Source organism: Scardinius erythrophthalmus, assembly GCF_964197995.2.
Source record: "Scardinius erythrophthalmus genome assembly, chromosome: 16".
Lineage (NCBI taxonomy): Eukaryota > Metazoa > Chordata > Actinopteri > Cypriniformes > Leuciscidae > Scardinius > Scardinius erythrophthalmus.
This window is the reverse complement of record NC_138236.1, coordinates 24529520-24547982: the sequence shown is the minus strand read 5'-3', so window position 1 is coordinate 24547982 and position 18463 is coordinate 24529520. Positions and strand designations below refer to the sequence as shown.

Sequence of the window (18463 nt, the reverse complement as noted above, 5' to 3'; positions counted from 1 at the left end):
ATTGGCATGTTGAGCCTTTGCAGTTCCTTATGCAACATGCACATTCATATTTTAATCAATACAATACACCAAGCGTGGCATTGAATGCAAGATCTGAAATGCATGTACTGTAGTGTTCTCAACCATAGAAATTTTGCTTTTTTTTTCTCTGTGTGCTAAGCACAGAAACCCTGCGAGAGTGTCAGCGCTGCGGCTCAGAGCAGCAGCAACATGTCAAGCAAAATGCAGGGAGGTTATATTTATATCTGCAGGAAAAAACTGGTTGTGTGTCTTTTTATGGAGGCCAGAAGCATGATAATAGAAGAGAGATGGAGCGAGAAAGAAAATGAGAAAAGAGATAAAGAATGACAGCATACTAAAACAGAAAGAGAGATAGACACAGAGACATGCCTTCTGGCTGTAGATGAGGGCCACAGCTGTGTTTGGTGTGGTATTTTTAAACGCATCAATGCTGCTCCAATCCCCGCACCGCGCCTGACCTATTTATAGCCCGAGCCGGCCATTGTTCTATTTCTGTCACCTGTGGGCCATGCTCTTGTTGATTCACATGCAAATCAGCCTCCTCCTCTCTGCAGCAAGCAACTTGACGGAAAACGAGAGAGAGAGAGAGATAGAATCAGGAGCTGCAACTCTGAAGAAGCGGAGAGCCACCTTGGAGGACAAAAAAAAAAACCTGTTTGAGAGGGAGGGAGGACCGAAAACAGTGAATCTGACACATCGGAGAGAAAATAACAAGCAGTTTTGTCGGGACAAGAGGAAGGCAGAGCACAGAGAGTGTGAGAGACTCTCCTGCTGATTCTCAGAGCCACTTAGGTGTCGACTGGAGAAGGATCGAAGAGAGGAGATGAGCACAGCAGAGCAGAGGAGGAGTGAAGCTTTTTAGTGTTAGTGAGGGAGAGCTCTGTCACTCTTCGGGTGTCGCTTAAGAGGAGGAGGAGGAGGAGGAGGAGGCAGGGGCGAATGTTCCTGGTCTCTTGAGAGAGAGAGAAAGAGAGAGAGAGAGAGACAAACACACAGAGAGAGACCGAGAGAAGAGGAAGGGACAAGTTGACAGCAATACAGGAAGAGCAGGGCTGGCAGACGATGTGCTGCTAACTGAAGTACTAATGCTCCAGACCATTTACGAGGCCGACTCTTGTTTCTCTGCAGACGGCATCGGGAAACACCGGCTGCCTCTGACCCCTCACAACGCTGATATGCACAACGTCAACAACTCAGGTGACTGGTTTTTAGATCTCTGTCAGTATTTTCTGTATTGAGATAAGGATCACATCCTAAACTTGTGGCAGCATCATCAAGAGAGTTTTATTCTGCTGGGTTGCAAGATTCTGAGTACTGTAAGATTGTTGCAATGATCTCTGAGGGGAAAGTTTTCAGGAGAGCACCGTTCTGTGGATGTGCATTAGTTGGTTTAACCTTAAATCACTAAACTAACAGGGAGGCGGCTTGAGGTATGTGTAATTATCCTGTCAGACGTCATTTCGGCAGAAAGGGTAGGTTATAATGGGCATGAAAACAGAACGCGTACAGGATGTTATGCGACTTTAGCCTTTAATTCAGGAGAGAGGAAACTTCCTGAGAGAAATACGCTGTCAACATGAAAGGCACTTTACTTTTTGCATTTGCCAAAGACAATCAGCCCATTCTATTTCTGACCTGACACTGTTTGCTGAGAGCTCGGGTCTGACATCACCGAGCGAGTGTGTGTTTGCTTTATTGTCTAAAATTTGAGCGTGACTCATTTTTGCTCTTTGCTGTTGTTTCTGACTTGCGGTTGCTGCCAGAAAGCTGCTCTCACAACCTCTGACCGGTTCAGAATGTGGTGTTCTGGGAAATCCATGATATGAAAGTTGGGGTGAATTGGGGGTGGGGGGGGAAGTGCATGTATTGTATATTAAGAAGACAGATGGGAGTCATTTCAGTTCCTGAAAGAAGGGTGGAGGGCATTGCCTCACCTCTGATTTTTCTCTCTTGCACGTATCATTGCAGAACCGCATGAGTTATGTCTAGATTTCAGCTTTGTTGCAACATAGCTGAAATTTCACTGAATTTTTTAATCAGAACAAGCGTAGCATAATGCAATCCCGCCGTTCTAAATATACACTGTTAGAAAAAAAAAAGGTTCTAGAAACTTAAAGGGTCATGTCAGGCACTTCATAGATAGAACCTTCCCATCACTTTATGGATTTAGTTTTAATTAATTAATTTTGTTTTAATAAATTTTTCATTTTAATTAAATATTATGAATGAAACATACTTTATCACTAGAAAAAAATTTAAATAACCCATTAAACATGAAAGTAATACACAGAAACTTTCTTTTTACAAAATGAGTCCGAGAGTTCTATATAGAGCCACACTGAACCGTTTTTTTTAAGGGTTTTATTCAAAACCTCATTTTCGTGTACTGTGCACAAAGACGAGAAAGACTGAGCTGTCGTCTTCAATGAGGCTCAGCAGAGCAACCTGTTAGGAGGCTAAATCCAACCAACCAGGTCAGTAGGGCGTCCCTTTCCACCCATCAAAACTCTGATACCGAACAATTCAATTAATGCTCATCTGTCCAGTGAAAGCCCTTTACAGGCATGCGAGGCATTATACAGAAGTATGTGGTTAAACAACAGCCACCCGAGTGAGGCAGGCAGGCAGGCAGGCCTGTTGCACGCTCTATGGGTCAGCTATTATTAGTATGTTATTTTCAGCTTATAGCATTAGCGTGCTAAGATTAGCCACCGTGGCACTTCACCATCATACCATCTCCACATACTCTTAATATAACCGTACAGTGGAACAGTTATTAACAGAGAGTTTTGTCACCGTCATGTGATATGCAGTCGGGTTTAAATTATTGTTAACGAGGGTCTACTTGTTATAAAAAAAGACTGTTTCTTCTTTTTGTGTTTCATTTCTGTCGTTCTGCTCGATGCAAATAGCATAGCTACGAAATTCAAAGAGTGTAGAGTAGGCTATCTGAAGTAGTTCTCATAACATTTCACTGTGTGATCAACTGTGTTTTGGTAACTGAGGCAAATAGGTCAAGTTAAGTATTTCTTAAGAGTGCAGACTTGAGGATTTATTCTGTAACACTAACCAAGCTCAAGGAAACAGCTATTTGAAAATATGTGATCAGAGTCGAGGCAGAAATCTATGGGAGCTATGCGGCTTTCGGAGGATGTTTATTGTTATGCTAATATGCGCTCACTGTCAGTTTTAAACCATTGAAGCTAGTCTTCGAACAAATGTTATAGTCATTCTGATTATGTGGATTAAAGCAAACACTTTAGAGGGCTAAATATTGTGTTGAATCAACAAAATATATTGCATGAACAGGTGAAAATCATCTTGTGTCAGCCAGCGTTGGAGGAAAATATTTAGCAGTTTATTTGACTTGTCTATTTCAGCGAAAACAAAACACAGTGTCTCAAGTGGAAAGAACTCGTAAATCCATTCTAATACACTTGCAGCAATTTTATGCTCACAGAGCAAGAAGTCCCTTAATGTAGGTGATAATTAGTGACAATTAAATGATTTGTGCAGTTTGCCATCCTTGTGGTTTCTGAATAAAATAAATGGCTGTTCATGCATCATCTTTTTGTTTTTATTTGTAGCCTTTCACTATATGACCCCAGGTTATTTTACTGTAAAAAATGATGTTTTGGATTATGCTAATGACAGTGATAAGCAGGGCTGTTATTATGAATGTAATATGCAACATTATGAGAGGAATGACTCTCTCACTGATGCGTAATGTTATGGATGCGATCACATTTCTTAAACGTGAGCTTTACGTGCTCTGTGCCTTTTTATGTTTTTGAGATTTAGATTATTGCAATTAGTGATTTTGATTGGTTTACCAAATTTTAAAGAGTTTCTAGGTTTCTAGGAAAATATATTTGTGTGTGTGTGTGTATTTTTGAATTTTTTTCTATCTTGTTGGGACATTTTTTGGTCCCCATGAGAGGAAAACAGCTCATAAATCAGTGAATTTTGTTTTTCTTTTTTAGAAAATGTAGAAATGCTGACAGATTTCTTTGAAGATTGTGTTTAGAACTAAGTTAGGGGATATACAGTTTGTACTGTAAAAACAGTCTGAATTTCCCCATACACCATGGAAACTCAACATTTGTGTGTGTGTTATGTATGTATGTACGGTATGTGTGTATGTATGTATGTATGTATGTATGTATATGTTATGAAAATATGTTTTGCTGAAATATATTTTATTTAAACCCTCAAATTTCTAAATAAAGTATACAATGTATGTCGGGGTAAAGGCTATTTTTAAATACACCAGGAAAAGTAATTTATATTTTATGCGCTCATATTTTACCAGTATATTTTTCTGATAAATTTTGTCCTCCCCCCATATTTTATAATGCATCCAAAAATATACAAAAAACATATTTTTTTGCTGAATGGAATGATCTGGATTCCCCCTGTCCTGTTTTTGCTGTGAGGAATAAGCTTCTACTTAAAAATACAGCAGCGTTTCCTGCTTTAGACACGCCTGCAGCTCAGAATAACATCAGCCGTAATGAGCACTCAGTCACCGCAGCATATACAGCCAAAAAGCATCACCCTGTTTTTGCTAAGAAACATACCATATCTCCCCCAAGCATAAAAAACTGTTATGAGAACAGAGGTTAAGAAATAGATTTCCATTTAACTGTGCCGGAGGCTAATTTATAGGGCACCTGATTATTTTGCAGCTTGTTATCTGTACATAAACGATGCGCAGGGTAGGCAAGTCTCACTACAAGAAAGGTTAACATATGCAGCATTTGAAGCATACTAAAATATGAGCTTATTTATGCGTATTTTTTTTAAATGTCATGAACCATGTAATTTAATTTAGTTATTCAAAATTAAACTTAAGTATATTTCCTTTCAAATTAAAAGGTAACAAATCATAGTGTGACACATTTCTCCCAATAAAAAGTGTCATGTATAGACGGTTCATTAAGAGTCTAATTTAGTACCTTTTCACTTAACGGTGTGTGGGTGGTTTGCTTTTGTAGCTGGATGCAGCACTACAAACTCGACGCTTTGATTATCTCTGTAATCAACAGTAATGAGAAACATGAGGCTATGAGAAATGCATTGCTCAAGGGATTATGGGAAATGTAGTACAGCAGATGTGTCACCATATCCCTTGAGTCTGGCCCTCTGGGGGAAAGGGAACCGTTTGGACACAGGCCAGGATGCTTGTCATCCCTTCCTGCTAAAAATAAAACAGGGTGCTTACGGTCTTCAAACTTGTGTTTACTGATTCAGTGCCACATCTGCACCACAATTCTCCTCTCATGTCATACGGTTCAGTTGAGAATTCAGAAGTAAAACCACAACTAAAGAGGACAGTTCATGAAAGCTAAGGTGCTTGAAATGTGGGGGGTTAAGGGTGGGAGCGGGCCGCCCAATAGCTTACATAAATTTGACAGGTTGCTTTTATTTTTGCCCGAGTTAAAATTACCAGATGGCTCAACACGTTTGACAGTCTTTCACACATTCCCTATATTAAGAGTGTGCTCAGAAATGCAGTTATATTTAGCCCAGTTACTGCTGGTTTGCGACTCTCTTTTCAGCTCAACTGGCGTTAATACATCAACAGCTCTTCTTGGCTTCATTGCACATAATGTTCTCGCGAAGGCTCAAGGCCAAAACACAAGGTGTGCGCATGTTTCGTCTCATAACATTGATTTAGTGATGATGTCAGGTGATGCAATAATGGACCGCTTCCCACTGTACTCTCAACAAGTGCCATGTTGACAATTAAAATAGAATGAAAAATATGCACATCATTGAGGTTCAATGGCATCTACGGCAACCTGTTGCTTCATTTACTAAGTTTATTTAACAATAAATGATGAAAGCACAGTGGATTCAACCAGTATAGACCTAATCCAATGACAGAAACGGTTGATATTCGGTTCGCTATGGTCTAAAACACGCTTCCTGTACTAAAAATGAATATGGCGATACTGTACTAAAACACAGCTGAAGTTTCCTGAACAGTGCATGAAAATGTTCAGTCTATTGGCGCGTAGTGTTTCTTTATAAAGTGACATTGCCAAAAAATACTGGCCTGGCAGCATAATAGACCTACAGCGTTTTTACTTTTTTTTGCGGATCCGCGTAAACGGGGATTGTTTTGACAACGTTGTCGTTACCCTCAGTAACATTGTGAAGTATGATTCCCCAAAAAAAATGAGAATCATGAGTCGGTTCTTATTAGTGAATCAAAACACTTTATTTACTATTTTTAATAACAGTAAATTATGGATAATTATATGCAACTAACCCTAAACCAAACCTTAACCCTAACCTCAACCCTAAAGCAAGTAGGCCTACATGTAATTAATTAATATTACTTGGTACTTAATTATGTAATTACACTGTAACAACGTTTCCTTACAATAAAGTGTAACCCAGTGTTGTTACTGGCTGGTTGTTTAGATACACATTTTGTGTTTTGTCAGTAATAAAAAAATAAAAAAATAAAATAAAGTATGTTTACCACATTTTTTATTTGTTTACTATTGCTGTTTAATGCATAATTAAGATGTATTATTGCACAGTGTTTCTGCTTCCTCAAAAATATATCACTAAGTTATAACAACATTTGTTTTTACATTGCTTTAACTCATCAAAATAAGTTAAGCAATTTACTTTTTATTATACAGTTTCAACTCATTTTTTAAGTCAGTTTAATGTAAGTTGTAACTTAAGTTGATTGTACTTAAAAATTTAAGTCAGCAACTTTTTTTACAGTGTAAAAAGTCCAGTCACCTTTTGCAAGAATTGTTTGACATTTATTAAGTCATTTATCTCATTTAGCTTAAATTTAAATATTTATTCTATTACAAAGAATGGTTAATGTAACTGTTGAGGAACCAAAACCATGACGAGGAATCAAAACTGGAATCATTCAATTCTTTACAGTTCCCATCCCTAGACCTAACTGTTCACATTAGAAGACGTCTTTTGACCTTCGATGACGTCAAAGCTTCTCTTCCCAACAATGTGTCGCAATGATGTCACGCTGCCTGGAACAGGGTTAAGTTGTGTTATCCACAGGGCCATTTGGTCTAACCTGGCCATTCCTAATCTCTAAACCGCCTGCTACCAGCTGAGTTGACCTGAGGTTTCTTCACCGAATGCTCGATTGGATGGTCGATCGAAGTGTGTCTTTTTAACGACGATAGTGGGGAGGGCAAGCAGAGAAACATAAGATAAATGAGATATCACCGTGAGCGCTCCAAGCCAGCAGGTGTTTCTGAGGCTATTTTTAGCTCCATTAGGGCAGCGAGCCCAATGCCTGTGACTCATTGTTGAAGCTCATTGGTCGACTCCATGAGTGCTGTAACAGGCTGCTCTTTGTGAAGAGCTCTCTCAAGTCAGAATTAATATTCTCCCCATCATTCCAGGATGCTTAGGGTCCTCAACTACAGAGAGCTGCAAATGTCTCTTCAAACTCTTTTCCAAGAAAGTGCCGTCACGACAACAAACCAAGGTGAATTTTTGCTAAACACCCAGAAGTTGGCTTCAAACGCTTGCTTCGAGCTCTACTGGAGCTGACAGGCATAGCCGACGTGTATGAGTGTCGACAGAAAGAGGGAGCGCTTGTGTGTGTGTGTGTGTGTATGTATGTTTCTGTCTTATAAAAGGGATGATATAATATCCATGGGTGCTCTCGGGGAGGAGACACCACACAGCGCAGCTCAATATCTGCAGGAAGAGGAGTCATTATGATGTCGCCAGTGTTGCCATGGCAGCCGGTTTGGGTGGTGGATTGGGTGTGCGTTTTGTGATAGTCTAAGATTGCACCACTTGCTTTTATGTTGCTATTTATAATCGGCGGTTGCGCATGCAGACATTTTATGATGATGGTGAAGAACATTATGTTCAACCAAACAAGCATAGAAATGCTTCACCATTAATGTGTGAATTGCTGCGTGTGCCACAATAATTGCTTTGCTATGGCAACTCATTAGGGGAATATTCTAGGCTTAAGATACACTGGTTCATGGATATAATTCATGATTTAAAGGCTTTGCCTCTGTGTGTGTGTGTGTGTGTGTGTGAGAGAGAGAGAGAGAGAGCGTTGAACAGGTGGTAGTGTGTTATGCCAATAACAAGCTTTCTGAGGATTAAAGATACATAGCTAATTAATCTAGTCTCTTGCATCTGTGTTTACTAAAGTCCTATCTGTCCATCTATCTATCTTATCATTCTATCATTCATTTGTTCCATCTGTCATTCTATCTTTCGTTCTATTTATGTCTGTCTGCACTGTAAAAAATCTCAAATCATTATATTTTGTTTATTTGTGTCTGCACTGCCTTCTTTGAGTTTTACTTCCAAAACTTAATTTTAATAACTTTTCAGTGACTTTATTTATTTATTTATTTATTTAGTCAATTCAAATACATTGGACAAATCAATTGGGTAAACACAGTAAATTAAGTTTATTTGAATAAAATCAAAACCGATCTGTTCAATTTATCTTTCTATCACAAAAGAAGATATTTTAAAGAATATTTCAAGTGTTTTTTCTACATAATCAAAGACGGGGGACCAACAACATTGACTTTTAGCACAGACCAAAAAAAAAAATTAATGTGCCGGTTTCACAAAGATAGACTTTGAATATGGCTTAGATATAGTATAGTCAGACTTCAGATAGACATCTAAATCAGACCGTTGCACAAAGCACTTAAGGCTCTGACTATGTAGGACTACACTGCAATGCATTCTGGGTAAAATAAGACACTTTTCAAAACAAAAAAACATGGCGGATCGAGTAAGCGCATTCAACTGCTCAGTGCAGTTTACCCCAGCGGAAAATATGTGTTTGTTGGAGGAGTATAACAGTTACAAGGACATTTTACTTGGGAAATTTAGTGGAGAATGTAGTAACGAAGAAATGTTTAAATTATGAGCCATTTTCCCTTTTCTTTTGGCTGTTTGTAATGTAACTGATTGTTACTGCTGGTAATAGTCTTAGACATAAGTTAGCCTGGGGGTAAGGTGTCTAATTTTTTTGGTCTAAATTAAGTCAGTCTTTATTTTTGTGAAAGTCTAACTTGCATTAGCCTCGTCTATGAGCAAATTTTAGACTTGTCTAACACTAAAGACCGGTCTAAAATAGCTTTGTGAAACCGGCCCCAGACATTTTTCAAAATACAGTGTATTCTTTTGTGTTTTACAGAAGAAAGAGAGTGATACAGGTTTTGGAGAACAATTTTTTTTTACCTGAAACCATATCCTCAGTTATTAATTCTGTGCAGTTTATCAGCCATTGGCATTGTGTACTAAAACGCTCATTAAAAACTAGCCAACTAATCCATCATGTTGACTAAGAGAAAAAACTATCATGTTTCCAGACACTTGCTTACTCAGATGATCTTAAAGTTAATTGTTTTCTGTGTGTGGCTTCCTGTTGTTACATCATTCCCAATTGTGTAACAACCACTTTAGCGAGTACTTTTCCTAAATGTGGAACCTAGATTCACTGAACCATAAGTACATCTTGACTAGCCTCTCTGTAAACTTCTTTGTCTTTCTTCTCCACACTCTTACAACATTCTGTACGTATGCGCACTTTCCAAACCCCATCTCTAAGTGATTGCTTTTCGTCTTTCAGAAGAGACACATTCTCTTATGATGAACATCTCCTTTGTGTTTCAGGCTTGCTATGTCTGTTGGATATATATATAGTTCTTGGGGCCTTAGGGGTGTCCTCTGCTTTTTGTACCCGGTGTATTACTTGTAATGAGGAACAGCTTGAAGACTACAGCAGCAATTTTCCATAATGGTGAAGGTGTGATAATGGCTCTAAGGGGGGAGAACGGTGGGGGAATAAGAGGCAGGAACACAAACATCACATAACATATATGTGACATACATAACAAACTGTGGCACTGCAGTCTCCATACAGACCAGAGGAGTTAGTAGAACACATTGGACCAAATCATGGCTAGTAATAACCTTTGGAATTATACATGCTGGACATGCTTTACCAGAATTGCGTGATATAAAGTCGCAATTGTGTGTTATAAAGTCAGAATTGAGATATAAAGATTTTATTTTTTATTCTGTGGAGGAAATAAGCTTCCATAAAAATTAGCTTTAGTTATGTTCAGTAAAAAAATAAGTCAAGTTGGCTTTCAATGTTTTATTTATTTTATAACACAAAAGTGCGACTTTAGGCTATATCACGCAATTCTGACTTTATGTCTCGCAATTCTGCCAAGTTTTTAGAAACGTACTCCTTGAATTCATGTTGTTTTCATACGGTTTAGATTTTTTTTTTTTTACATTGTAATGTCTCTAAAAATGTCATGTGGTGTAACTATCAAGTGAAAAAGTAGTAGCATATTTAACCTCATATCTTGAATACATGTGAGTGTACACATTTTAATCACTATTTTCATATTTTATATATATTCATATTATTATATTTTATATATTTTTAAAATGCATTTTTCAAGGTTAAAGGTACACCACATGGCATTTTACATTATTGCCTTGTCATAAAAAAAGGCAAATTTTCTGATATTTTAATGCATGTTGGTTGGACCACATGACTCTTTTGGTTGCACCACATGTCAAAAAAAGTTTTTCAAATATTATGAATTTCAAGACCATATTTTGTTTCAAAATAATATTGTACTATGTCTAAAGAATGTCATACCTGATCGTTACAATATCTCTGACTGATTACTAACAAAAATATGAAGACATCTGTACTAAATACTTGCATTCTCACCCTTTTTTTCTCAGTGGACATTAAGCCAGAGGTTCCACTGGCTCTTGATCCGGGCTCCCCGTTGGACTTGCGTACAGACGTTAGGATGCAGGGTTCTGCTTCGGACCCAATTGTGTGGGAAAGACAACTTCAACAAGAGCTGCTCCTCATTCAGAAGCAGCAGCAGATTCAGAAACAGTTACTCATCAGTGAGTTCCAGAAACAGCACGAGAACCTGGTTCGCCAGCACCAGGCCCAGATACAGGAGCATTTGAAGGTAACAGCACAACCCTACTGACATACTGAGTTGATACAACGCAAAAAGCGAGAAGTGCAATACAACCATACAGTTTAACTAGATAAATAAATGTGTAATAAACATCTGCCTCTCAGTTGCAGCAGGAACTACATGTCATGAAGCAACAACAGGAGCAGCTGGAGAAAGAGAGGAAACTAGAGCAACAGAGTCAGGAGAGAGAACTGGAGAGGCATCGGCGTGAACAACAAGTCCTGGTCCTCCGCAACAGAGAACGGAGCAGAGAGAGTAAGAGCTCATCATCACGATCACCCACACAACACTCAAACACTCCACAACCTGTCTGTATCTAATGACATCAAAATGGCATCAGTCAAATGACGTCTGGGTCTTTTACATGTTAAAAGTGTTGATCAACACAGGATGAAACTGACAAAAAAAACAACAAAAAATGACTAGATCTAGTCGGCTAGATCTGAGCTGGCGAACTGTAATAAGTGTAAATACAATAGAGGGTAAAAGTTCTAGAAAAGGGAAAGAGGGAAAGATAAAGTTAATGCCTGTGTGTAATTGGGTGAAATGTGGGTAAATGTGACTAATGCGACTTCAAATGTGTAATATAATTAGTATATATATATAGGGTTTACAACAAATATGTATAAATAATATATAGAATTTGGAGTAAATATATCATTACTTACTTCATTACAGATTAATTCAAATTTTGCAATAAACAACAATTTGATTGGACCATTAGATTTCAATAGACTTTTTTTTCATTCTATTCGCATGACATAATCTCTCATTTCTACCTTTTGACTTTTAATGGGAAATATGACTGAATATGAATGTTCTGGACAGGTTTCATAAGATTTACTCATAAACAGATTAATTAGAACTCCATGAAGTTCTATATAACAGCCTTGAATACTGCCTCACTCCTGCTGTCCAGAAGAGGGAGATATTCCTTCATTTGTTTAAAGGTGCTCAAACATATTTAGCCAATAATGCTATATAGGCATCTGAACTGGAGCTTTTGAGAAGAGCGTGTGGGTGAATGTGTAGGAGAGATGCTATTGTTTGAGTTGAGGCTGATCCTGCTGTGTTTGGGAGTGGCAGTAATACAATCATTTCTCTGACCTTGAAATGAAGCCAAAACTCTGCAAACATTCTTTCTGTTTACAGTGACTCTAACCAGAGACCTAGCTGAGCTCTGTCAGGAATGTCTCGGTTTTATTGTATGCATTGTAAGTCTAAATATAATTTGATTAAACCCCAAGATGTTTATGGTTTCTTCTCTGTGTGCGTCTCCTGGTCTGACAGGTGCAGCGGCCAGCACGGAGGTCAAGCAGAAACTACAAGAGTTTCTGTTGAGTAAATCCACCAAAGACGGCATGTCAAATGGGGTCCCCCAGAAAATCACACAGAGCTCCAAACTGTGGTACACGTAAGTAACTTGCACAAACCTCAAATCATTTGCTTTTTTTAAATAAGCTGAAATGTGTTATTTTAAATGGATGTAGCACAGAAATAGCACAAACATTTAAATACTATTTAATTTTAAAATTGTAGCACTTCAGATTCACTATTCACACATATACACTATTAACTAGATGCTTATTAGCATGCATATTAATACTAATACCTAAAATGAACTACTACAGCAACTACCTTATTACTATCAATTAGCAGTATTTTTTTAGGGAAAACCCCCAACTTTAAAGGGTAGCGTTTTAAAAGATGAAATACACATAAAGTTAAATGTAGGCTACTTATAGTTTATAAAATAAAGCAAGATTGGAAGCACTTCGATTTTCGATTTTAGCTAATAATCAGTAAATTGATACTAAGGTGGCTGGTACTAGAGCACAGAAGGGCTGTCAGCTGTATTTATGACTGTGAGGTAAGTTCAGGAGTTCAGTTTGCATCTCCTTTCTGTTCAGGGCCTCCCATCACACCTCTCTGGAGCAAAGTTCACCTCCTTTGGGAGGCGCGTCCTCCTCCTATAAGATCTCCCTGCCCTCCCCACAGGACTGCCGGGACGACTTTCCTCTGAGGAAGACAGGTAGGTTTCTAAAAGTTGGCCTCTCAAAATCCATGTTTTATTTGTTTAGCTGTACTGTCTCAAAAAGGAGTCACTCACAATCCGTTCCCACTATAATGTGATATTGCCAAAATGTCCGTTGCACATATAATATTTAATTTGTAGCTTTGCTCACAAGTCATTGCTTTTTGCACTGAGGAGGGGTTCTGATTAGAGTGTTTTTCCCAGAATTACAGGATCCCTTGAGAGAGATAATACCCGTATTTGCATTATTTCATGGATAGTTTAAGTACAGTAAATGAAGAGTAGATTTCCACAGTAGGATTTCTTTCCCTCATAGCATGCGACTGAACCACAAATTTCCTAAAACACTAAAAGGTATATAATTTTCAGCTATATAAGAGGCTTTAATAATTTAGAATATCCTTGACTTTTCACAAGAAAACACCACAGGTTTGTTGACTCAGTGTTGGAGGGAGTCTCGTAGGAAGTCAGTATTAGTGTGAGTTATGACTCCCACTTGGCCGGCCAGTCATGAGTTCTTGCAAAGGGCGAACTGTTCATAACTGTGCTGTTAAGTCACGGAAATGACATTACATTCCTTCCCCTTTGTGTCCCTTTGAATTATGATGGTAAACAATTATACCTGCCTAAATGCTTCACCATATGGGTTGGCATGTTGTGTATTTACATAATTTAGGGATCAGGCAATGGAGGTTTAATCCTAAATTATGCAGACTGTGTGTGCCCAATGTAAACTAATCTAAGGTAATTATGTTGGTTGTTCTGTACAAATAAGCTCTTTATGGACACATGAAAGAGACATGTTTATTGTCTTAGCTTTTCAACAGTAACCTCCCAGTTTCAGCATCAATTTCTGCTTCGCTCCACTGAAACCAGCCAATATCCTGAGAACTAAAAGGAGCGGAAGGTTCTGGAATCCAAACAGCCTGCTGAGAAAGCAGTCCCAACAAAGACAAAAAAAAAAAAGAAAAGAAAAAAAGGCCTGAACTGTTGCTGTTAGGAAAACTTATAAATATGAACTGCTTTGGTCCCTATTACATATTATTAAGATCAATAACATATTATTGATTGATTATTGATAGACCATGATAAAGGAAAGGGAAAATCTTGTTAAAACACGTTTCAATGTCAACATTCTTTGTATATATATTGGGTTTGTGCGGTTTTGAAAAAACTTTTTACACATTTTACGAAATGTTTAAATTGAATGACTCTAAAAATGTCATGTGGTGTAACCATCAAATAATGTTCTTGTATTTTTGTGTACACATTTTAATTTTAAAATATATTTTTCAATGTAAAAAAATATTTTTTACTAACTCTAACAATATTGTACAATATTTTTGCACAGAGACTTTTTGACCTTGGCAGACACTCAATGATATGATTGCCTGTTTTATGTTTTTAGTCTCTGTGTTTCAGCATGTTGGTTGCACGACATGACTTTTTAAATACGAAAATACAAAATTCTAATACAAATTCAACGTTTTTCTTAATTCATTATTATATAACTTATTGAAGTGACAACATTTCGGAAATAAACCGTTTCATAGAAAATTAACTTTAAATGTTTGTCAAATCATATTAATATATGCTACCGAATAAGTGCAAATAAGCCAAATAAGTGTCAGGAATAACCCGTCCTTTATGTGTGTTAATCTTATCCATTGCCTAAACCTTTTAAAACGTATTTCCTGCTAGTTGGATTCCAAACTCTATATGTGGTCACACTCGTCTAAGGTCCCCTCCCCCTCTTCCTGTCTGTCTCAATTAGATGTAGGCACACAACAGGAGCTGCACAAAGATGCTGGTTGTTCCACATCCTGGATTTCATGGGAGATGCTTGACTGGCATATGTCAAAGGTGTAGGTTAGCACTGTAGAGAGAATTAACCAAAACAAGGCTGTTTTGTGAGTGCTACAAGAACTGACACTTTTTCAAGAGGTAATCCTTAATGAATCATCTATATAACTCAATGTGGCTTTGGTTTGATCTCACTGTTGTGAAAAAAAACCTTGATTGAACTTGTCAAAGAAAAACAAGCTGTTTATCTCCAAAGGATCACATGATTAGCTTGTTTACTCACCACCTATCTTCTTTGTGCCAAGTTCTGGACTAGAAAAGATCCGTGTGGGGGGCACTTGACACTGCTGCGGGCAGGAATAGCCCAGCTTATTGAAGACGGGGGAAAAAACTCCTTCTTATGACCCACATACCAAACATGTAGAGCAGGTGCAGCTGAGATGAGAGGGATTTGAGTTTGTGTGTCTTAAATGTGGATATTTTGGGCCATCAGACCAGGCATGCTTTATTATGCCATGCCATTATTCCCCACTGGAGATGGAGGGATATGGTATGGGGGGGGGGGGGGGGGGACAAGAAAAATGAACCAAGATCCAATGATGAAGTAATATGGTTTGCAAGGGCAGCGTTGTTGCATCACAAAGCCTTCATCTCCTGGGTAAACAGGTGTTTGTATTTTTACTAATGAGAGAAACAAGTATCAGAGAGGCCATAGACTGGATAAGGTGTGTGCACAGATGGGTTATCTTTAGAAGGTCTGACTCTGCTCTTCTTTTAAAGGTCCCCTGAAATCAACATTTACGTTTTTTTAGCTTTTAGTATGAATATGTTAGCCTTAAGGTTATGAATAAGCTGCTGTGTTCCAAAACAATGACAAAATTCGCATTTAGGAGATGTAAGCATTCAAAACTTACAGTCTCTCACTTCTACTAAAGTGGATCACAGATTTTTATGACAAAACCGAGGACTTCAGCTTCTCATCACATCTTCTGTCCAATCAAATGCTCTCTAGAATCTAAAGCGTCCCGCCCCCTGGCCAAAGTGACCGTTGACATGTCACGGAGCAATATGGGTTGAAGATGTGTGTTCGGTCAAGTTTTATTCCGTTTTCCAATTGTACGTTGGTTAAGACTGAAATGGCTAGAATTTTTCATCAGCACTCTGATTCGCTTCCATGGTTCTGTCTTGATAGTGCACAAGGGGGAGTTCAAATGTTAATTTCCAGAGAGGTCCTTTGTCCTCTCAGGGTCTGGTCGCTCTTCAACCAGACTGTCCGGCATTTCCTAATTTCTCAATTCTTACAAGTATGACTTGCAGTCTGTGAGGTAAACTGAATGCCATTGGCTATTTGAAAAGGGGGAATCTGAAAATGGCATCATACAAAGCTGCGCGTTCCAAGGCACTTCAGTGGGCCGTTAAGGAAATGCAATACCTTTTATACACTCACTGGCCATTTTATTAGGTACACCTGTTCAGCTGCTTGTTAACACAAATACCTAATCAGCCAATCACGTGGCTGCAACTCAATGCATTTAGGCATGTAGACATGGTCAAGACGATCTGCTGAAGTTAAAACTGAGCATCAGAATGGGAAAGAAAGGTGATTTAAGAGAACGTGGCGTGGTTGATGATATTTCAGAAACTGCCGATCTACTGGGATTTTCACGCACATTTTTACTCACACTCACTCTTGATGAGTGTTAATTATTGACCCTGGTGATCACATCTTAGTAGAGATGATCTTTTTTTGTCACTTTACACATACATATAGGCTACACTCCTCACACTTGTCTGACACATGCTAAGCCACACAACTTTGAAGCGAACTTCATCTTCGAGTTGAGACAACACAATAAATAGAACTCAGCAGTGTGTACCCTCCAGTGCTGCTTTCAAATGTAATAATATGATTGATTTATGGGCCTGTTAAGCCTTTGCCTCATATATATTCCTGTTTGGCTTGGCATCTAGTTCCAGGCCGTATACATCAGTGCTGGGGAAAAATCAAGCAGGTGTCGGGACTGTCTCTCCGACAGAGTGACGGCCACTGTTTTTAGCGAAGCTGTGGAGTAGAGTGATGAGTTCTCCCATGGCATCACGATCACAGCCTCCTACTAAACCCACCAACAATCGCTCTTCCACCTCCACAGCAATAGGGTAGCGTTCCCGTGGTGACAGGCTGTAGCGCCGGAACAAAAATAGAAGGCAATCAGGACAGTGTGGGGTGCAAGGCGGATTGGAGAGGGCTCCCTGCAGTTCACTCTCAGCCCACTCCGCTTGCGGGATTTACATCCCATTAGCGCACTGCTGGATTGGGAGCAGACAGTCCTGCCTCTGCTTCTGAAGAGGCCTGAAATAGCAGCCCAGCCTGCGGTCCAGTTCTTTCCCTTGAGATTAGTACTTACAGCTGTGTCTTCCCATGACTCTCACTTCTCATACAAGTCATCCTGTATGGTCCTTTACATTTGGTCAACTGTCTTTTTATTGGCAACAATACCTTTCTAAAATAAATCAAGATCATAAGACCTTAACTGGAGGGCCGCATGACATAAAGTGGCAAACAAACAATAATACAAAAATAGTTTATCTTGCAAAACTGTGATATATATATATATATATATTGTGAAGCAATACCAGTCGAGAACCACTGATCAACATAATAACTTGCTCACTGGGTGGTACTACTGCACAATGGGGAACTGATGGGGGAAAATCTAAAACAACACTCATAATAATGAGACCAAATTTCGGTATTTCTGGCTGCTAGTTGTGATGTGGGTGTTTTCCAAAGGGAGGCACTGAATCTGTGTGGCTGACTTACTCACTTCCCATCAGGGAGTTGTTTAGAAATACTTGCCTGTAGATTACAGTCATGCAAAACAGACACTTCTCCATAATTCAACAGTATTTAAATGATGGCAAAATGCTCCATAGGGTGTAATTTGAATATAATGATGTAAATATGTTTTTTTTTTGTAGTCATTGTCGAATTTTTTTTTATGTTTTGAATTAATATGATTTTGCATAGAAGACGTTACTTTTACGCACTAAAACATCTGCCAACGTTGTCTGTTAATTGAATTACTATACAGAGACTCACTATAAAAAACTAAACTAAAAAATGTAAAAGAGAATCTAAATTGAAGTTGCATTGACTATTATTGTAGTATTCATAAAATGTTAATATTATTCAAATCCTGAATTTTAATATAATCATTTATTTGCATTGATAATAACACATTTTTCTACTAAAATATAGTAAAACGTTGATTTGATTTGTTATTATCAATGGTAAAAACGAATGTGGTAAATATTTTTGTGGAAACCATGATACATTTTTTTTAAGGATTCTCTGAAGAATAAAATTTTAAAAAAGAACAGCGTTTACTTGAAAACTAGTAATGTTTTTTTAATATTATAAATGTCTTTACTGTCACTTGTAATAAGTTTAATATGTCCTTGCTGAATAAAAGCATTAATTTCTTTAAATAAAAATAAAAAATCTCACTGAGGCCAGACGAATATAATATATTACCATGTTCAAACATTACATCATGCCAACATATCGGTCTTATTTATTTTTATTTTT

The 18463-nt window shown here is 38.1% G+C and overlaps 1 protein-coding gene across 2 annotated transcripts in view; it reads left to right on the top strand.

Moving 5' to 3' along the window:
* The first annotated feature begins 605 nt into the window (after positions 1–605).
* hdac9b (histone deacetylase 9b) overlaps positions 606–18463 on the top strand; it is a 28713-nt gene continuing 10855 nt past the window's right edge. The window contains exons 1-5 of one of the 2 annotated variants that reach the window (XM_081388292.1): positions 606–1218; positions 10783–11024; positions 11141–11291; positions 12327–12450; positions 12947–13068. In XM_081388292.1, the coding sequence (XP_081244418.1) occupies positions 1107–1218; positions 10783–11024; positions 11141–11291; positions 12327–12450; positions 12947–13068 (751 nt within the window). In that variant the 5' untranslated portion in view covers positions 606–1106. Of the gene's footprint in view, positions 1219–7352; positions 7511–10782; positions 11025–11140; positions 11292–12326; positions 12451–12946; positions 13069–18463 lie in introns of those variants that run through there. The other variant, XM_081388293.1, reaches the window with a different exon arrangement.